A 20,704-nucleotide genomic window follows, 5' to 3' on the forward strand; every position below is an offset into this window, starting at 1 on the left:
GTGTTGACCAATCAGAATGAAGTACTCAAGAGAGCCATGCTATTTCACTGTTATGATTTTATTGTTTTATTGATTTTATAGTTTTTTCCTGGGGAGCTATTTAATTGTGTATTTTACATGTGTAAACATCTGTGCTTTGGAAAGGGTTATGAGTTATGCTAAATCAATTAAAATTTTAAAATAAGAGGGAGAAACAAGGTTATACTGGTTAAAGGAAATGCAGAGAGTGGGGTGGTGTACAGAGAAATTCAGGAAAATACATATAGGCTTTCCTATTTTCACTAATGCAACCTGTGTCATTATAATACTCACTCTGTGTGCGTGTGCTCACCATTTATGTCAGCCGCTGAGGGGGAAGGATGTGGGTGGAGTTATAGCCGTTCTCTCCTCCGTCTGGCTGTACGCTCTCTTAGACACACAGTCACCTGGGAGGAGAGAGCTACAAAGAGAGAGTCACTGAGAGTGAGGGAGAGAGAGGCAGAAACAGAAGGCAAGGCCCTCGTCATTTTGCTCACACACATACGAGGAGGAAGAGCAGGGAGAGAGGGAGAGTCAGAGACGGATAGGAGAGGTGGTCGCCATGGAGCAGCCAGCCTCATTCCCGTCCACTCATCGGCGTAGCGAAAGCTCGGTCAGAGAGTCTCTTTTCTTTCCTGTTTTGGAACGCAACGAGCAGGAGCGACTGGAGGCCCTGATGCGACGTTCCATGGGGCGGAACCTGCTGGCGGACCAGAGGCCCAAACGCTGGACCTGGGGCGGACCTCCAGGAGTCTGCGAGGGTGAGTGTGTGTGCGCTTGCGAGGGCGTGGAGGGTCCCTTGTGTGAACTACTCTCAGGGCCGTGGGGAGCGGGAATGGATGGAGAGATAGGAAAACAGGGTGTGGGAACTGCACTGCAGCCCTTTTGTTTTAAAACCGACTGGGATATTGACTGATACAGCAGCTGTGGGATGAAAATGCAGCTGTTTTATGAGGGAGCTGCAGTGACACACAGACATCGAGCTGTTGCTGATCTCAAGGAGTCACCTCAGTCGCATAAAAACACTCTTGTCTCAAGGTTAGCACTGTCAATGATCGATGACAGACTCGTAGGCTTTGTAAATCATCTGTGCAATAGCTGCCTGGGGGCAAGAGGCAATTTGAGCTGTTTTAGCTAGAGAACAAACACCCTCGACTGTGCTGTCACTATGACTGCACAGGGTATATTAGACTGCGCAGCCAAAGGCTTTTTGCTCTGTCACTGCTTTGTTCTGACTTTAAATAATGCCTTTTTTCCCTGAACATTTCAATTACACAAGCCTACACTGAAACAGTTTATGGAGAATGTTACAGGAGAATGTTTTTCAAGAAAAGGCTATTTCAGTCTTTCTACTTTCAAAGTCTCATGTTCAGTTCTATGGGTTACTTGCAGTTTCTTTGATATGGTGAAATTTACTAGTGATTTCTGAATTAAAATTGTTTTTACACAATTTTTTTTTTTCAGTGTATAACTCCTCAGTAGACCTGAGGCTCAGGTAAATCAAATTAAGAAAATAATGCTGCTTTCAAGACAGATGTGAAAGCACCACCCTGAATCTGTGGTGCATTCATAACTACATCAATTATTTACACTGTCCAAGAGCAGAGCCTTAAGCTTGATCCTGAGTCAGTCTAATAATATATCTAGACGACCTGCGTGTACCCTCTGTTTTGCTTTGTGGACAAGGATTGATAATAAGTTTATGGTCGCCCTTGGAAAACATTAGGCTCTCTGATAACCTGATATCATCACATCAGCTGCATGCTGTGCTGTGGATTATTTCATCTTGCAGTGGTTCATATTACCATGCTGGTTATTAGCAAAATTACTTTTTACTTTTATACAAAGAAAAATGCTCTGGTGGAAATTATGCAGCTTCCCTTCAGAGGAAAAAACTGCTGACGGCGTATATCAGTATTTCACTGGGACACACTGTTAAGACTTCTCATAATATTCACTGTGATCTTGTGAAATACTCGTTCGTGCTCATGCACCTGTACTTTCTCTGCTTTGCATCACCTGCCGCACAGGTGATCCTAAGATTGCCCCGCCCTCTCCTGCTGCTTCAGCCTCCTTAGCCAATGACCCCGCTGCTCACCCTCCTGCCAGCAAATCCAGGAACGGTACTGACTTCCTGCTGCTTTATGTGTCATCCCCGTTCACTTCCCTAAAGATTCAGTCACAGTGATTCAGATGTTGTGGTTGCATGAGATTTTACATAAGTGTAGGTTATATGTGTCCTAAGATCTACACTAATGTTCAAAAGTTTAGGGTCGGTAAGATTTAAAAAAAAGTCTTATGCTCACTAAGGCTTCATTTATTTGATCATGAATACAGTAAAATCTGTAATATTGTGAAATAAGTCACATGATCCTTCAGAAATCATTCTAATATGCTGACCTGGTGATCAAGAGACATTTCTCATTGTTATCAGTGTTGAAAAGAGTTGGACTGCTTAATATATTTTTGGAAACCATGATACATTTTTTTAGGATTCTTTGATGAATAAAAAGGTTAAAAGAACAGCATTTATTTGAAATAGAAATCTTTTTATCCTTTACTATCACTTAAAATAAAATAAATCTTACTGACCCCAAACTTTTGAACGGCAGTGTATTGGCCTTATCCATGGATGGTTTTGTTGCTCTGTGTTGCTTTCTTGTTTATTTCAGTGGTGAGTTTTATTTTTAATGGTGCTTGCTAAGGCATCACTAATGTTATTGTTCATCTATTAATTTTCCACTTATTTCACATCATTTCTAAGTGAACTGACTTAAAATTTGTGCCTGACAGATGATAAAACAAATCTTTGAATGAGGGACGTGCATGTATCTAGGGACCAGAATCATGAGAACACCCTAGAATCAGTTAGAATCAGTTAGAATAATTTAGAACACCATAGCAACCAAACAGCAATATAGCAAATATTTATTAACTTATAAATAATTGGCTTTTATATTGTTTTCTATGATATATTGTATAAATTTTTATTGTACTGAAGTCAAATAAAATTATATAAATATCATCTGAAAAATATTATTGTAATATAAAAAGACAACCAGGATAGACACATTTTCAAACAAATACACGGTTATAGTGTTATCCACAGAAAACAAATGGTCTCTCGATTTTTCCACGGACCCCCAAAGACCAATTTTAAATGCTCTGCATTCAAAACCTCTCAGAACATCTTAGCAACTACATAGCAGCACCCTGGAAACCAAACACAACGTCAAAAAAATGATGGTATTTGATTTTGCAAAGTCAAGCACCACTCACATTTTCTTCACAAAATGTACAAGTCTAGTTGTAATCATCATTATATTCTTTGGAGTGTATGTTTGTCAGCAACTGTAGCCTGTATTTATGCTGCAGCACCCTGACAACACCCTATTATCAGGTTTTGCATGGGCAAGCACCTCCTTTCTTTTTTGAGTTTTTTTGAGTGTCTTTTTCTTTAAGGTGAATGTAAACATTGTATTAATGAGAAAATTTAACTGTCTGGATTTAAAACCAATCATAGGTCCCATAACAGGACATAGAGTTTAGATGCATCAGCTATGGAGTCTGCCATATTGTTCCTCACCTAGTAAGGGATCCGGATGCACAAGAAAGGAAGTGTAATCCGGATCCGCCTACAGCTGCATTGCACCCGTTAAAGAATGCAGAGGGGTTCTCATCTGTCAGCTCATTGTAAATGCAGGCCAGCTTAGCAAACTCCCCTGCAAATCCTACGAGCAACATCACAAATGAGCTACATAAACTCAGAAATCTACCTCATATGAAAATGAGCCTGCTGCTCATGAAAGTCTTTGATCAGTGTAAATATTCATACCCAAATGGCCACTAATTATTATTCAGAAAGAAAGCCTCTGGCATTTATCTTCAAAATTAACTTTTCATCTGTAAGTCTCTGGGTGAATTAACATCATTATGATAAGTGTATGATCGCCTGTGCCTGTGTTTTCTTTCTTCCTGGAACCTTTCGTAATACGTTTCACTGCAGTTCAAGATTTTATGATTTCGCCCGAGTCCCCAGACTCTGTCCTGAGCAGGCATCTCTCCTCCTCCTCCGCTACTTTGCCCAATGTGACAGAGAAAGGCAAGTGTTTTTGCATTAACCTTCACTATTTAATTGATTTCAATTTCTGCCCCGCCCCTATCTGCTCCTTTGTCTTCCTGTGACCTCTGACCCCTCAGTGTCTTGTCTTTGTTCCCGAATAGCCTCCTCCAGCCCTCACAGGTCTCCTTACAGGGCTTCACCCACTAGAGCCGAACGAAAGAAGGTTAGCATTAAAATTTTGGGATATACTATCACTTAATGCATTAGTTTTCATGAATGAACAATACTTCTGCTGCATTTATTAAAGTTAGTTTACATATACATATCCTAATGCATAAAATGTAAAGTTATTTCAAGTATAAATTAGCTAATGTATTATGAATACACAGGATTCAACCATGAACAATAAATATAAATTAACATTAACATAGATTAATAAATGCTGCAAATTGTTGTTAATAGACAGAACACCAAATTTTATTAAATTGATTCTTATTGTAAAGTGTTACTGAAAAAAACTATTTTTTTATATTAAAATTTTTTTTATGTTTGGCTGAGAGACTATTGTTCAGGTTTTTGTAGCTTTGTGGCTTTGTTAGAACAGTGAATTGGACAAATACATAATTCTGCTGTCTGTTTTGGGTGTTTAGACTGAGAAACCCGAAAAGAGCATCGCCCAAACCTTATCTGACTCATCTATGAAAAAGCTTGAGTCTCCAACAACACCCACTCAAAGTTCTTTTACCCACAAGAACCCCAGCACACCGAAAAGGTTTTGTATTTTATCAAATTTTTTACATGTTGTCATTATTTATTTAAAGACTATTTAAAGACTTTAGACTGAGTGTATATTTGTTTTTTGTTTTTTTTCATTTGCAATTAGATCAAAGTCCTGTAAGAGCCACATTCAGTCCCCAGCCACGGGTCAATATCCCACTTCCCCGATGAGACACAGAGCCACAACGCCATGTTTAGAGAACAAGAGGTGGGAAGGAGAGGAGAAAGGGTCCATGGAGAGTAAAGGCTACAGCACTCTAGAGAGAAAGACCTCCAGAACAGAGAAAATCACAAAATCTACAAGCAAGGAATTTGGACATAATGCAGGTGTTGTCTTTTTGAAGGAGTAGTTCATTTAGTCCAAAAAAATTATATTCTGTCTAGTTTTATTTTAGTTTTATTTATATACTATTATAGCATTTATTATTATTTTGAACTTGCTTTTATTTTTATATTTTCAGGTTTAATTTTAGGTCGTTTAATAATTTTGTCATTTTTATTAGTTTTAGATTGTATTTAATATTTAAATCATTTTTTTTATTTTTATATATTATATATTTATTTATATTATATGTTTATTTTTATTTTAGTAATTTTAGTACTTCAACTTAATCTTATCTTGTTTCATTTGTCAAGGCAACATTTCTTAAGTTTTCACATTTTAATTTTTTTATTTTATTTTATTTCAGTTATACAGTTTTAATAGTTTTAGTTTAATTTCAGTTAACAATAACAATACTCATTCTTTCATCATTTAAAATGACTTTTTTTTTTTTTTTACTTTTTTAAAAGCTGTGCCAATGGGATCTCATCTCAATCACGTGACGTGGGCTTCTGTCTTGTGTTTCAGAGTCTCCAGTAACTCCCACTGGGAAGGCAGGTACCACTGATGCCGAGGAGGCCTCCAGGCTGCTGACGGAGAGACGGCGCCTGGCCAGAGTACAGAAGGAGCAGGAAGAAAAGCAACGGCTAGAAGAGGAAAGGTAGAGATATTGTGTGTCTCTAGGGTCTGTGTGTCACATTTATGTGTTTGCTGCCATATTATATATCATCTTCTCCATGAATCTCAGGCTCAGGGCTGAGGAGCTCCAGAGGCAGCAGGAAGAGGAGAGACAGCGGCAGGAACAGGCAGCTCGAGAGGCAGAGGAGAAAAGACAGAGGCAGGAGGAGGAGCGCTGTCAAAGAGAGCTGGAGGACAGGCACCAAAAGGAACAACGTTGGAAGGAGCTCCAGGATGAGGTGGTCAGACAGGTCAGAGGGATATTATATTACATTACATTAAAAACAATTAATTATATTAATTGTTAAAACAGTGGGAACTAAAAGTCTGAGACTGCTGAAACTTTTATAGACTTTTATTTAATACATTTTCATTAGAAATTTAATTTATATTAGATTAGATTAGATTCGATTTTGAAAAAATAAATACAAATAAAAAAGAACTATTACATTTCAGCAGTGGTCTCAGATGTCTGGACCTCACTATTTAAACAAACCAAAAAAATCTAAATAATCATTACATAAATACAAAAAGGACAGTGAAACGGCAGTGATAAAACCGACTCATCAAGACAAACATACTCATCCATCCAGACACGTGCAGCACCAATCTGTATTCTGTAGCTGTGAATATCTGTAGGGATGAATGTGATATAGTTGGAGATGTGATGTGTCATGATGTTTGGCAGAGGGAGGAAGCAGTGCAGCGCGTTCATAGAGAGGCTGAACGGAAGAGACAGGAGCGAGAGCTTCTGAAAAATCAAGAGGAGCAGGAGAGACTTCAAAGGAAGAAGGTTCTTCTTTTCTCTCTGTTTACGTATAGAAGCAAGCAATACATGGAAATGTATTAATATTGACACTATTAAAATGATTGTGCAATGTTAAGTGCATTATAAGGAAAGAAGTTTAGTCATTATAAAGTGGTAATCTCTAAGGTCTACTTTTCTATGCAGATTTATTACTTAATTAAAACTTAATTAAAACATTGAAGAGTGTGCGGAGTCAACAAGAAACTGTTTGCAACATATTTGAGTTTTCAATATTCAAGATGTATTTAAACAGAAACAAAGTGTGATTCTATCCATTTATCCAGGAATTGATTGGGTATTTTACACACCATCTGGTTTTTGGGAGGGGTTGAAAAAAAATAATCAAAACATAACATCAGAAAAGACTTTATTTGTCACTTTGTCTGATACTAAGAAAAAAAAGAAACTTGTTTTGAGGTCATGTTTTAATTAAAGTTTATGATGTTAATGATGTATGATGTTTGCATGTGATTTTGGCAGCGTATTGAGGAGATTATGAAAAGGACAAGAAAACCTGATGGAGAAAAGGTAAATAAATTATCAGATGACAAAGATTTACTAACTGCAGCAAATAATATTGCTTGTCATGTTTTTGAATAGAAAGAAGAGGTGCAGATGGAAGTCCCATCCCCCATATCTGTTTCCCAGTCCATCTCACCATCTCCCTTGGAAACTGAGGGTACTGATATGACCCGTATCACTATACAGTTCTACAGTGGGCATGTAGTAACATTTAACCCTCCCTTTCACTGTGTAAATTCACTTAAACACACGCAGGCTCTTTATTATTAGTCTCTTGCTGAGTGACTCAGCATGTGGAAAATCTATTTGGTCTATACTGTAGAAAAAAAAAACGAAAGAGCGCCATCAAGTGGTGTAATTAAGAACTGAAATTCGTTTTTTCTGTCTCTTCCACAAAAATAGAATGTTGATAATCCTGTAAAATAGCTCTGAATTTTTTACATTTTTTTTTTTGTTTTGATTAAACTACATTAATCTTACGCAACAGGTAACACAGCGATTATCAGTCCACCAAAGGCAACATCTGAGTCTCCAATCATATGCCTTGTGCCACTGGAGACAAAGAGCTGTGGGGCGGATGATCTCTCGGATGGGGTCCAGTCCATGGATGTAAGGTTAGCCTCCAACAAAATCATGCCACGTTATTTCAGAAAAAGTAGGTCTGATTATAGCATGCTAACGACATTGATAAAATATTGTCAGTCCCTGTAATAAACTAAAATACTTGTCATTGCAGCCCAGTGTCCAGAGACGAGCTTGTTCCAGAATATTCCCCCGTCAGTGAGATCTCACACAACAGCATGACTTCTGTGGCTTTGGGCGATATCCACGTTCTGACCGGGCAGTTCTCGCATCCCAAAGTGTCTGCTGCTCCAGCTTTTGGTGACTGCAACAAGAATCTGATCCAGGATTGCAGTAGCGCTGCTATTGACTCATCACTTTTCCAGAGTCTTAGACCCACCTCAGACAAGCTCAACATCTAATGCAAAGGTGATTGCTAAGTCAAAGGTTTTTACTGAGAGGATTTTGGATTTCTTTTTATCCTTCCATGAATCAGATAATTCTGATAACAGCCAGAATTTTTGCCATATTTGTAGGAATAAAATGTTTTATAAAATCAGGCAATTGATATATGAACAACCCCCTCTGTAAAAACCTTCAGAATATAGATAAGAATAAAACTGTTCAGTCTGGTGTGTGGAAGTGCTGCTGAAGTGGAGATTTCTGACTCGTGCATGAGAAAAAAACTAATTTTGAGCAAACAGCTTTTAAAATATGTATTGTAATTGAAATCTACAGACACAAATAGATAAAGTGCAATAAAATTAACACTTAAAAATGTATTTTGGATGATTAGTGATCGATGATGCACTAGTCTGAAACATGTAATGAAAAGCCAAATAGCCCAAAATCTCAAAACTGACCTGTTTTTGCCTGTAGTGTCTTGCCTTAAAGGGATAGTTCACCCAAAAATGGAAGTTCTGTCATCATTTACTCACCCTCATGTCATTCCAAACCTGTATGACTTTTTCATTCTTCTGTGGAACACAAAACGACATGTTCATGAGGTCAGTAGCAAAGTCTGATTAATGTATGAATCATTCAGACTAGTTTGGTGAACCTGAGCGACTGATTCATTCATGACTCAAAAGAACAACTCGTTCACTAATTGGCCATTTTCATTGTTCAAAGAAACTTATACAGGTTTGAACCAAAATGAGAGTGAGTAAGTGAGGACAGATTATAAATTTTTGGGGTAAACTATCCCTTTAACCATCACATATTTGTTGTCTTTTCTGTTTTAGACACTATTGAAGCATGGGGCTGGACTGAACTGATGGAGTTGGAGTTGAGCTGAAAGATGAGACCAGCCCTTTGTGCCTCAGCAGCTTCCTGAATATCCTCTCAACAAGAACAAGGACTGAATGTCAAACCATGTGTTAATAGCAAAGAAGGGACAACCTGACAGCTGATTCCCCCACACATAAAATAAAGTTTTGCCTGATCCTCGTAGATATTATATTTCACACCATTTCAGCTTAGTATCAACAAACAAAGCAACTGTATTAGCGCAGTCCTAGTGGTCTTATTCTTGTTATACACCTGTAGCACTGATAAGTGATGCACCGTAACAATTGTAGCAGCTCCATTGTGTAATTTGTTTTATTTCGGGTGGCATAAATGACCAGCAAACCGAGCAATTATGTGCTGAGTCTGCTAATTGTGCTGTATTGTATGGCTGGCGTTTGCAAACTGTATGTTGTGTAAATCCATGACTTCTCCGCATTGTCTCAGCAATCCAAGCTTTGTAGTCTGAAAGTGGGTATGAATAGATGTAAAGTGTGATATTATTCCACCATAACGCTGTTATACTGGCATTAATGTTTTATTAGTCAACAGCAGTTAGACGATATGGGTACCTATACAGAAAAAAAAGTGTACTTCTAATATAATTTATTGTGTAAAAGTTTAAAAAGGGAATTAAAAGTGCACAATTTCATTGTGTTGAATAGCATAGTGCTTTTAATTCTTCATGGACTTTTTCTGTATTGTTTTGTTATATGACATCATTGCACACAGCTCTATGCAGATCAAGAAAACCAAGCAACCATAAAGAACAACACAAATCAAGGTAATTCAGCATTCTTACAACTGTACAGTAGTGACTCAAAAGATCTGTACTTCCTGAGTATGTTGCTTAAAATACTCTGTTTACCATTTTGTATACTCAGGGTGTTAGTGAGCTTTGCATGCGAGCTCAGTTCTTTTGATGTTTGGTGGTGATATCATGATGCTGTTGTGGAAAACTTCAGATGCACTGGATTGCTTCAGGACCAATAAACAAATTTCTTGAAAGATGTAAGTTTCTATCTATCGATCTATCTATCATCACAAAAACTTGGGATGTTGATTACGTTTTTGATTATACAGAGAATGATGGGTTAATACTGAAATTCAGCACTTCAGAAGACATTTGAGAAAATATAAATATAGTTAACTGGTTTATAGTATGTATTTGCTTACATTATTATATTGAGACATACAGCACATGCAGCAATGTGTGTGTGTGTGTGTGTACCTACTTAACCATATTTTGGGGACAAATGTGTACCCAAAAGTGAGCAAAACCTGACAAAATCGCCAAAAAACCTCCATTTGGGGATGTCCTCATTTGTAAAACTGGTATAAAAATAAAGTAAACAAAGTTTTTTTTAATTGTAAAAATGCAGAAAGTTTTCTGTGAGGGTTAGGGGTGGGTTTAGGTTAAAAAGTGTATAACTATCTGTATATAAAAACAATAGAAGTTGTAATGTCCCCATTTAGATAACTAAGTAAATGTGTGTGTGTGTGTGTGTGTGTGTGAACATAAATATATAAATGGGATATATGGATAGATTAAAAGCTTGTTTACCAAAAGTGGGACATGTTGTCACAGTGGTATAGTAAAACAATGGTTTGATATTTTGTGCATTGCCTTTTACATTTTCTCTGTTTCATGAATCGTTTTGTTTCGCGATAGATAAGATAGATAGATAGATAGAGGATAGAGCATAAAATTAAACACGTTAACATTTAAAAAACGTGCCAACTTGTAAGACAAATTACAATTATATAATGATATTATAAATATTTGATTAGGGAGATATTTCTGTAAAAGTAAAAAATATGTTTTAAAACGTGGGTGACAATCTACAGAGGTGTCTGTAGGGGTCAGTGTCGCTCACATTCGCTCATTGTGAGGTGCTGATGAAAACGACGCAGTGTTGCCAGATTGGACGGGTTCCCGCCCAATTGGGCGGTTTTGAATTTGATTGTGCGGGTAAAAATTGGCTTGGGCGGGTGGACTAAATTTGGGCTGGTTTGGGTCAGTTTGGCGGTTTTCAAACATATAAATTGCATAGGCTAATTGTTTAAAAAAACAAGTCCACATATGCATGTACTGCATCCAATCAGTCATCACAGCGTACTACACGCACACACACTGCAGAGGCGCTGGTGCTGAATGTAAACGTCGACAGCCGCACTTATCACGAGGGCTCAGCAGATGTAGTACTCCTGTGAAGGATATGAAATGAATAAGCGTTCAAGCGATGCTTCTCTTCATTGGGCTTGTTTGAGATGAGCAAATTCTGCGCAGAATCGATCACCGCGAGATGCATGCCGGTCCACGATGGGAAACGACTGGCTGACGTCACAGCTTAATGCTCATTGGTTCAGACACCTGTGATGCTGCGGTTCTCTTCTAACATTTTTTTTTTTTAATCTGATTTCATGTGATTATGTATTTAAATTATGCATGAATATTCCCAAACACGATGACAGCTTTACCATGGATGAAGCTATCGCGAGAACTCCCTCTACAAATGCACGCAATGGCGCGCACATTTTCGTTCAACCAATCACACACATCCATCTCCAGCTATGATAATATAACATATTAATTTGAAGCAATAACTCTTATGTTAAATCCCAAAATAGTTGTAACATATATTTTGATTAACACAGTAATTATAATAATTATGGAAATCGAATATAAATCTGTAAATAATCCCTTAAAGGAGAAACACATGTAAATCAGAGAAATACATAAGAAAATGGATAGTGATAATTATGCAACATATCACAAGAAATATATACATATAGGAAGAATAAACTGATAATGATAATAATTATGAGAATTATTCAGTATACCACACTCTCCCCCTCAAAATAAAAATGTCGAGTGATAATTATGAAACATCACAAGAAATATATACATATAGGAAGAATAAACTGATTATAATTATGATAATTATTCAGTATACCACACAGACAGACGTTATGATTCATGAGTGACAGGTTTTTAGCGTGATAAGTTATAACGTATCTGATTTTGAATGTAGTATGACTGTATATTCAAGTAATCACAATGCCTAAATGTGTCGGTTCGGTTAATACGATCCTGTCTTTTATCTTATAAACGGTCCAGATTGATAAATCCTTGAAAACTGCTAGTCTTGATTAGTTTTGACTGCAAAGTTCTGTATTATGTTCTACAATATTAACTTAACAAGAGGCTTCCTCTAGTTCTGTGTAAAATTATAGAGCGAATCACTTATATTGGGCACTTTTTGCATTTAAATTGGATTATTCTGACTGCTGACATTGAAAATGATGCATTTCTTGATTGCCGTTTTGACAGTGTCTGTTTTTATACAGTCTATGGTCTGCTTGCATATTTTATTCATGTTCGGTAGCCTAATTCTCTTTAATGTAGGCTATTTTCCCCGATTCGATACGCTATATTTATATTATTTTGTCATTATTATTTTGTTTTAAGGAGTTAAAATGGCCCTTATCAATCTTGATTTACATATTCCATCACATTAATTTGACAGTTAAAGTTTTGGGCGGGATTTTGTGAGCTTTTGGGCTGGAAATCGTCCATCCAATCTGGTAACACTGCACGAGTCATTCGATGATTCTCTTCCGGGTCAATCTTGTGGATAGCTCGCTGGGTCAAGTTGGTGGTGTGTTAAAATACATATATCAACAATCCACCAATATTTGATTCATCGTACCGATTCTGATAGCTTTTTAATCTGTGATGTAATTCATTGTGCGACAGTTTGTTCCTTCCTTTCTTTTGCGAGAAACTGGTATTTTGGTGGACGCATCGTCTAGCTGTGTGTGGAAGCCATTTCTCGGGGTATGTGAGGCTAATACTAACGCTATTATAACATTATTCACTATTATTTTATTCTATAAATTGTTTATATTCAGATGTGTTTCTCTGAAAATTTGCTTTTATTATGCCATACTCTAGCATCTTCATCGATCTCAGGTCATTTTGTGGTGCGCAGGCCTTTTAAATGGACCATTTGAGAAATGTCGAAGAATAATAATTATTAATAATGTAGTTAGTGTAATGAGTTACTGTTTCATTTGGAGTACATTTAAAATCTTATTTCTTTGTAAATGAGCATTAAGTGTCATACCTCGTTGAAGTATTGATAACATTTGTTTTTCCTGTCATTGAAATCTGGGAATATTAGAATTTTTTAAAACTCGATTTCTTTTGTTTTATTAAAACCATGATTTAGACACTAAATAAGTGTAATAGTTTAAATTTATTAATTTCACAAATGTACATAAAAATGGAAAATTGCCTCATAAATATCTATAATAATGATAATAAATCAAAATCATAAAAGCAATCATGAGCGATCAGAGAAGAAATAGAAAATCATGCAGATTCACTGGTCAAAATGTGTGGAAACATCAAAATACTTTACAGATACGTTTGTTAAAACTTATGATGACCACATCCAGTGCCTATTTCAGGTTTATAATTCATATAAACTTTGGTTTTATATTTAACAGGAAAATTAGGGTTTTTAAAAAGTGCCTGGGTATATGTAATTTGCCATTTTGTGCTGTGGTATTTTGATGAAAAATTACTATGTTAAAACGTTGGTTAATTTTGAGAATGAAGACCTAGGTTGCATAAATCTGGTCTCATGGCTAACAGTTTCTTGTTTTTCAAGGAAACAATGTCACGTCCGCGTTCGAGATCTCCCTTGTATTCAAGGTATTTCATCTAAAGTAAAGTCGGTGTTACAAAAATCATTATTTTGTTGTTACATTGCTGGTTATTAACAGCTTCTTGAACCTCTCGAATATCAACAGAATCCCAACTCTTCATGGGAGGAGAGCGGAAGGATTATTTGATAACCAGATACATTCATCGGTACAGTCTGATGCGTGGAGAAACCCTGAATATGTCAACAAAGTAGAAAATAGCACACACTGGAACAAAGATTCTTATCAAGGAGAACAACATGTCGACCACTGGGCCAATTTTATTGATGCGATAGAGCATGCTCAAAAAAGAGGGGCTTCACCTATGACCAGATACCACATGCAGGGAGATGAAGAAAGGCCGCCCCATTCTCCAAGGAGACTTCCTAGAGAAAGGCTACCTTCCCCTGATCACACACATTTTGGTGTTGAAGAGCGTTACAGGATGCCAACACCAGGCTGGAACAGGAATGAAGGCATTGATAAGGAGCTCAGTTCACAACACAACCACAGAGAATTGAGGGACAGGTCTTATCCAAGACATCCAGAAGGAAGACGACACGACAGGATGGATTATGGATATCATAATGAAGAATATGGCGATCAATATAAAAAAAGGGGCTCCTTTGCAGAGAGGTACAAGAATGCATTTCTTTCCCCACTTCATACGTCTGACGTGGATGGAGAGGAACGAAGAAAAGAAGAAAGGATTCAGTCACTTTCTTTGATGGATAAATGTTTTTCTAATTGCATCTGTTACATTTAATCTCTTTAATTTTACATTTTAGTTAGTAATGTATTTAATAAATTAAATCTTTATTGTTACCCCTTCTTTTGTTCTATGAGATTAGTCTCCGTTAACTGTCATTATCAGCAATTGGAATATATAGATCCAGCTAATTGTATGCTAAAATTTTGCTATCTATTAATGTAATTTCATTCTAATCTTGGACAAATGTTACTTGCTTTCTTAATACAGGTCATCAAAGTCAGATTATAGGGAGCATCACCCTCCTTCTGAAGGAAGGACAGAATCTGGTCTGCAGGATGAGTTTGTTGAGCATCACAGGGGCTTCAGCCCATGTCGTGCACCTGTCATTGTGGAACACGATCATGGAATCGCAAAGAAAGATTCAAGGAGCCGCGATCCCCCAAAAATGAGCGGCAATCTAAGGAGCAGAGATCCACCTAGAACAAGTGAAACCCAGAGGAATCGTGATCAAGATAGAAGAGACCAAGGCTATCATACGCATACTTTACAAGATAGACATGACGGGCGAATAAATAGTAACCCCCAAGAGGAATCAAGAAAGAACTACTCTTCTTATGGAAGAGAAACTCAAGGAAGAGAGCGCTCAAGACACATGGATCAGTCTAGAATGGAGTCACATTCAAGAGACTCAGAAGCACGGAGGGAAATGGATTTGAGGGATGTGAACGATGTTGACTTGAGGAACAGAGATAGAGAATCTATCCATGATTGGGAGGAAGAGAGATCACAAAGGAATCATGGGAAAATGATGGGACAAGGGGTGGTTCACCAAAGAGCTCAGTATCACAGGAAGCCAAACACTAATATTGGTTCTGCGCCTAGAATGGATTTCAGTGAACAGGAGACCCTCAAGATCAAGGTGGACATGAGTCGACCCGTCGGGCAAAGCAGGTATAGTATCTTTGTCGTACCACTTTTGGTTAGGGTCAAAAGTTCATGCCTCTTTTCTGTGTCCACTGTCCTCACACCATGAAGACCTGAAGAACAACGGTCTACAGATTGTGAACATCAAGAAGATTCAATGGAAAGTGTGGAGTTGCATCCAGAAAACCGATGAATGGGCCGTTTTGTGTCTTATCATCGTGTACATGGGTATTGAAGATCAAACCGAAATAAGATTACTGCAAGGATGGGCAAATTATACAACCATAAAGTTTTATAATCTTCATTCAAGGTTGCCAGGATATCCCGGACGGCCCTCTGAAGAGCTTTAAAAGGGAATGGATTTGTAAGGATACTTGGAAGTGTCCCTGAAGTTATCTCTTGTGATTAATCCATCCTATTCAAACCAGGGAGTAATGGGATGAATTAAGGATTGAGCTAACATTTCTGAAGTATTCATCTTGTGCTGTTGTGTTGGCACACAAATGTACATGTCTCATTCAAGCAAATGTTTGGATGTGACAGCTACCAATCGTTCAGTAATCAGGAACATGGACCACTTCAAGGCCCTGATGTGGGTAATGTATCCTAAAATGGCACCAAGGCCTGTCGAAGTTACACTGCTGGTGATCATTAACAAGAAAAGAGTTTCAGAAGCTATGTGAAGAAATTCCAAACGTACAAATCTCAGATTGCAGAAAAAGTTCAACATGCAAGATGCAGTGTGCCATTTCTTGACATCAATGCCAAAATGCTCGAGTGTCTTACATGTGGAAGTTTGTCCTATGGAGAAAATGGGATTTTTGGATTGCCTTTCATCTTCATTCCTTCTTTAAATGGAAGGACAGAATTACCAGGTTGGGAGTAAGTCCTGTTAAAAACACATTTCTCTGCCACTAATTCCTTCATATCAGTGGCTCATCAGATGTCTGAAACACTAGACTGGAATTACATGGATCTCAGCTTAATTTGGTTAAGGACCTGAGGATAATGTTCTCCACCAGTTAACACAGGCAAAAGAAAATCAGTCCATTTTTACATCCACTTTTCGGCTCTTCAAGATGATGTCTCCACCAAAATACCAGTGCCCCACAGGGTTTGAGCACTTCTACTTTTAGAGCTGTATTGGCTGCAGGTAAGTCAGCAACCATACAATCAAATCAAAGTCGAGTAGGTATGCATAAGTTTTCCAGATGTCCACAGCATTCAGACTGTCACCCGCTGCAGATTTTTTTCCTTGTGGGAGAAGACGTATGGCCTTGTTTGAAGGGATTAAGATGAGGCTGAAAGGACAAATTGAATCATTTAATCTGGCACTGAAGCAAAATACTTCACACAACTTTCTGTCTTCAAGAAATGTCTCGCATGTGTTTGACTTTCGCCAAGCTGATTATTTGTGTGTACTATCCCATATAATGTGTATTTGTTGATTGGAAGAAACTGCATATACAGGATAATCTGAGGCAGATTCCCACAGACACAGATTTGACTATCACTAACCTGCATTTGATGATGACAACCTCATTCAGCAATCACCCATTCTGCATTGAGTGACTACTGGAACATGTGGATGGAGCAAAGAGGCTTGTGCTGAAGAAGACACACCGTTGTGATGTTTCCATTGTGCAGAACCAACAGCTATCAATTCACAATGAAGTGAGAAACCAAAGAAGCATAATCAAACTATTTTACTCAAATGGACATAGCAACAGGAATGTTTTGGAGCCTTTTTGTATCTACTCATTTGGCAGACACTTCTATCCCGAGTGATTTATCTATACAGTGCCTTCAAGATCTACAATTTGTGATCCTTGCCAAACAAACCAATGACCTTGGTGTTGCTAGCACCATACATTACCAGATCACCTACAGGAACTCCTGCATTTTGTTTACATATTTGGACTTTGGGTTAGAAATTCATCACGTTGTATCAATAAACGATGAGAATTGCGTAGACATGGCTGTGTCATGTGAAAGTATTTTAGTAATTTGCAAGATTCTCAAGTTTGCAAGTTTCCTAAATGTGCATCTGTTACTTTGAAGTATTTTTTAACAAGGATATGGCAATGAAAGAAATGGAAGACCCAAAGTGGCAACTGCAAATTCGACAATAATACCTGTTCACAGATGAATTTGTTTGAAGCAACTTCCAACAGACTTTTGATTTCATCCGCAAGACAGTATAGCAGCAAGATTTGGCATATGAAATTTACATAGCAATGATTACCAAGGAATATACCAAGGAAAAGTCTGAGCTCATCGCTGAAATTGGAGGGTATATCGTTTTATTCTGCGAGAAGAGGGATCTGTGAAGACCACAACCCACTGGAGATCTTCAAAACTCTTCCAGCAGTTACCTAAAGTTGATACCATCGCTACCATAATTGAGTTTATTATGAGGTTCAATGCATCTAATGCTCGTCTAAGATTGCTCAACTAAGCTCACCGATCAAGATTTTGCACTGCAAGAAAAAACACATTGAGATGTTTTGACTGATCTCTGTTGGTCACCATGTGTTGGCACTCTGGAGCAAATGAGTTTACTGAAGGATCTTCTGATGAATGGAAACACGCGATGACAGTGAGAGGAGAGGCATGAACTTGCCATAATTATTATGACCTGATATATTTATTATGCATTGTTAAATTATTTATTTAGTGATAGAGTATTTAAATGAAGGTTGAGCCGACCAAAATTTCGTTTTTTAGCACACCGCTCAAATTGAACTGAAATTACGATTTGTTAAAACAACAATCCGAATAGTGTGTGCTTGCTTTTAATTTACTGGGTCACAGTCAATCAACTCACAGTGAATCGTTCCAGTTGTTAAAGTCGTTTTCCAAAAAAGGGAGACCACTTTTAATTTCACTGGAAGAGACATCTTAGATTAATATAAGTAGTGCTGGTAAATTTGTAGATAAAAGGGACTATATGACAGGTAAAAGGCCAATTGTTTTGCATTAAAATAAACATTGCAGTGTTTATGGTTAATATGAAACTTTTCTATGGAAGTTTTGTACCTGATTTTATTCCAATTTATATTTATTCATAAGTGTTCATCTGGTTAATGTGAAATTTGAAAGGAAAAGGAAAGCTGTAATGGGACCTTATATCTCTGTATATCATGTGACCTCTTGTTTAGTCATTTAGGATATTCTTCAGATAGGCAGTTATCACTGGACTTAGTCAATGTGGGTCGACAACGCCTTGATTTCCTTCCCATGCTGGAGCATTCTGGGACTTACAGGGAATCAGCAGTGCATTCTGGGACATTTGCCCAGGAGATCATCACCCTTGTGCATCAAGTTAAAGGTCAGGAACCAATGGATTATCTTGGTAGCATATTGTGTATCTTAGAAAGAGCTTATTTTACATAGCAAAGAGTTGATTTTGGTTAACCGTTTGCTTATTTGTTTTGCAGAAAATTACTTTAGGGGCCAAGGCATCACACTTAATGAACGATTTGCAATTGAACAGTATTATTCACTCCAAGATGAGTTTAAGGAGGAAGAAGAAGAGGAGGAGGAGATGGGAAACGTGAGACCAGTCATGAATAGGTACACATGCCAATTATTTTGTTTTTATTTATTAGTGACGCTTGCAATGATAAGCATCGCTATTATTTTTATTTAGGGTTAATATTTTTATTTAGGATTAAAGATTTGATTACCCCCTAATCCTACATTTAAATCCTTCTCCAAACCGTTTGCGATGCAATCATGAAAATTCTTGGTCTTTTATTATAGGCAACATGGAATGCCTTCATCAGAAACTCAGATCTTCTGCAAGATCGGGCCAGATCCAGTAAGTTGATCTTTTTCAGGTCCATCAGTATCAAATCATTTTAAGTATGTTGGTTCAAATTTGGATTTTTTTTTGCTAGCTTCAGAGACGACAGCTTGTCCCTGACCCTGGTGACCTCAGGTATGACCTGGAGCGAAGAAGACAACAGCGACTGGAGGGTGTGAAGATCACCATTGCTGGAGGAAACTTTGCTCCAATGGCTCCTGAGGGGTATGGACTGAAAAGTGTTTTTGTTGGCTATGTCTTCAGACCAGCTTTTAATGTTATTGCTATGCATTCAGATGCTGCGCCAATATATCAATATTTACAAAACTCTGTGTTTGGCACCTGCATCTCTAATGGTGGGAATTACTGTTGTCTTTCCAAAGTCAAGAGAGTGAACCTCCCTATATGAGTGAAGATCCTGAAGAAATGGATGAGAACTTTAGGTGGTTGGAACAAGACCGTGAGCGTCAACGGCAGTGGGTGAGTTCTTGTTGATGTGAAACATTTCTATTTTTAAGAAAGTTTGATTGTTCATACGATGACTCTTTTTGATCCTTCAGGATGGTCCCCGTCAAAGAATGCCAGTACCTAACAGACAGAACTTCAGTCAGAGGGGGAATTTCAATCGCAATAGCAGATCACTGGGACGGAGGACTTGAAATAGTGGTGAGGAAAATGTGTATGTATTTAGTTATACATTGATTATATATGTTTAGATATATATGTGTTCATATATATCTTCTTTTTTTTGACTGATCAATATACATTATTATACTTTTTTTTTCTCTGACTTTCATACAGAAGTTTTTGATGTAGTGTACATTGGTTCTTTATTTTTTGTCCTCTTCATTTTGTATTTTTATCTGCAGGTGGCAGTGCATGAGGAGAAAGTCAACCATTCGATTCTGAGGTCACTTGTCAACAACACAGTGTTTTTGTTGTTTCTGTTTTGATATTAGAACCACCAAGACCTTGATTCAAGGTCCACTGCTTCTCCACTTTGGTGAATCATTTTCATCCATTTTTGATTCACCCACTACCATTAGTTTGATTTAAGGAAACAGCTTTTTTTTTTTATTCGAAGATGGAAACATAAAATAGGACACCTCTTTGGGCAAGTTAAAGTGATAAATATTAAGTATCACCTTGCCCTGCTCTCATCCTGAAAAATTGCTATTCTTCATTGTCAGTGAAGTAACTAGAGTTTAGTTTTTGATTTGATAATCCACAATATTTACAAGGCACAAATTACAATTCATAATATATGTGAATTTAATTGCAAATACAATTTTGTATTTAAATTACAATTTCATTGCAGTATTACAACACACGGTTAGTTTTGCTTTTATACTAAAATAGACTTTTTGTCGTACCTATGTATATGACAAAAAATCATATTTGCTGTATCCTTCTGTGTAAACTCAAAGTAGAAATTGTTCTGTAAATAAAATATTTGTGCCAAAATGTTTTCAAATGAAGCTTCTGGTGTTTTCAGACAATGTCATTTATTT

At 37.3% G+C, this 20,704-nt stretch overlaps 1 protein-coding gene and 1 pseudogene across 3 annotated transcripts; both read left to right on the plus strand.

The window, feature by feature from the left end:
• Positions 1-10,046, plus strand: part of LOC107663613 (MAP7 domain-containing protein 2-like) — an 18,609-nt pseudogene extending 8,563 nt beyond the window's left edge.
• Positions 10,047-12,654: 2,608 nt separating this feature from the next.
• On the plus strand, positions 12,655-20,657 carry LOC107663681 (uncharacterized protein CXorf23-like). 3 transcript variants are annotated; one of them, XM_016453956.1, is made up of 11 exons: positions 12,655-12,877; positions 13,716-13,759; positions 13,858-14,385; positions 14,729-15,412; positions 18,547-18,716; positions 18,826-18,961; positions 19,151-19,208; positions 19,288-19,418; positions 19,577-19,673; positions 19,754-19,872; positions 20,063-20,657. In XM_016453956.1, the coding sequence occupies exons 2-10, from the start codon at positions 13,722-13,724 to the stop codon at positions 19,850-19,852; spliced, it is 1,941 nt and encodes a 646-aa protein (XP_016309442.1). In that variant the 5' UTR covers positions 12,655-12,877; positions 13,716-13,721; the 3' UTR covers positions 19,853-19,872; positions 20,063-20,657. The 3 variants fall into 3 exon arrangements, with proteins under 3 accessions (XP_016309442.1, XP_016309443.1, XP_016309444.1); XM_016453957.1 differs by having other exon boundaries at positions 19,754-19,859; XM_016453958.1 differs by having other exon boundaries at positions 19,754-19,856.
• The last annotated feature ends 47 nt before the right edge of the window (positions 20,658-20,704 follow it).

The sequence above is a fragment of the Sinocyclocheilus anshuiensis genome, unplaced genomic scaffold (assembly GCF_001515605.1).
Source record: "Sinocyclocheilus anshuiensis isolate Anshui unplaced genomic scaffold, SAMN03320099.WGS_v1.1 scaffold928, whole genome shotgun sequence".
Classification (NCBI taxonomy): domain Eukaryota; kingdom Metazoa; phylum Chordata; class Actinopteri; order Cypriniformes; family Cyprinidae; genus Sinocyclocheilus; species Sinocyclocheilus anshuiensis.

Excerpts from the sequence above, each read along its gene's own strand:
- LOC107663681 (XM_016453956.1), top strand. The coding sequence starts at position 13,722 with ATGTCACGTCCGCGTTCGAGATCTCCCTTGTATTCAAG. Across the intron at positions 18,717-18,825 it reads CCTTGTGCATCAAGTTAAAG|AAAATTACTTTAGGGGCCAA; the intron begins GTCAGGAACCAA and ends TTTGTTTTGCAG. Across the intron at positions 19,674-19,753 it reads GTGAGCGTCAACGGCAGTGG|GATGGTCCCCGTCAAAGAAT; the intron begins GTGAGTTCTTGT and ends TTGATCCTTCAG.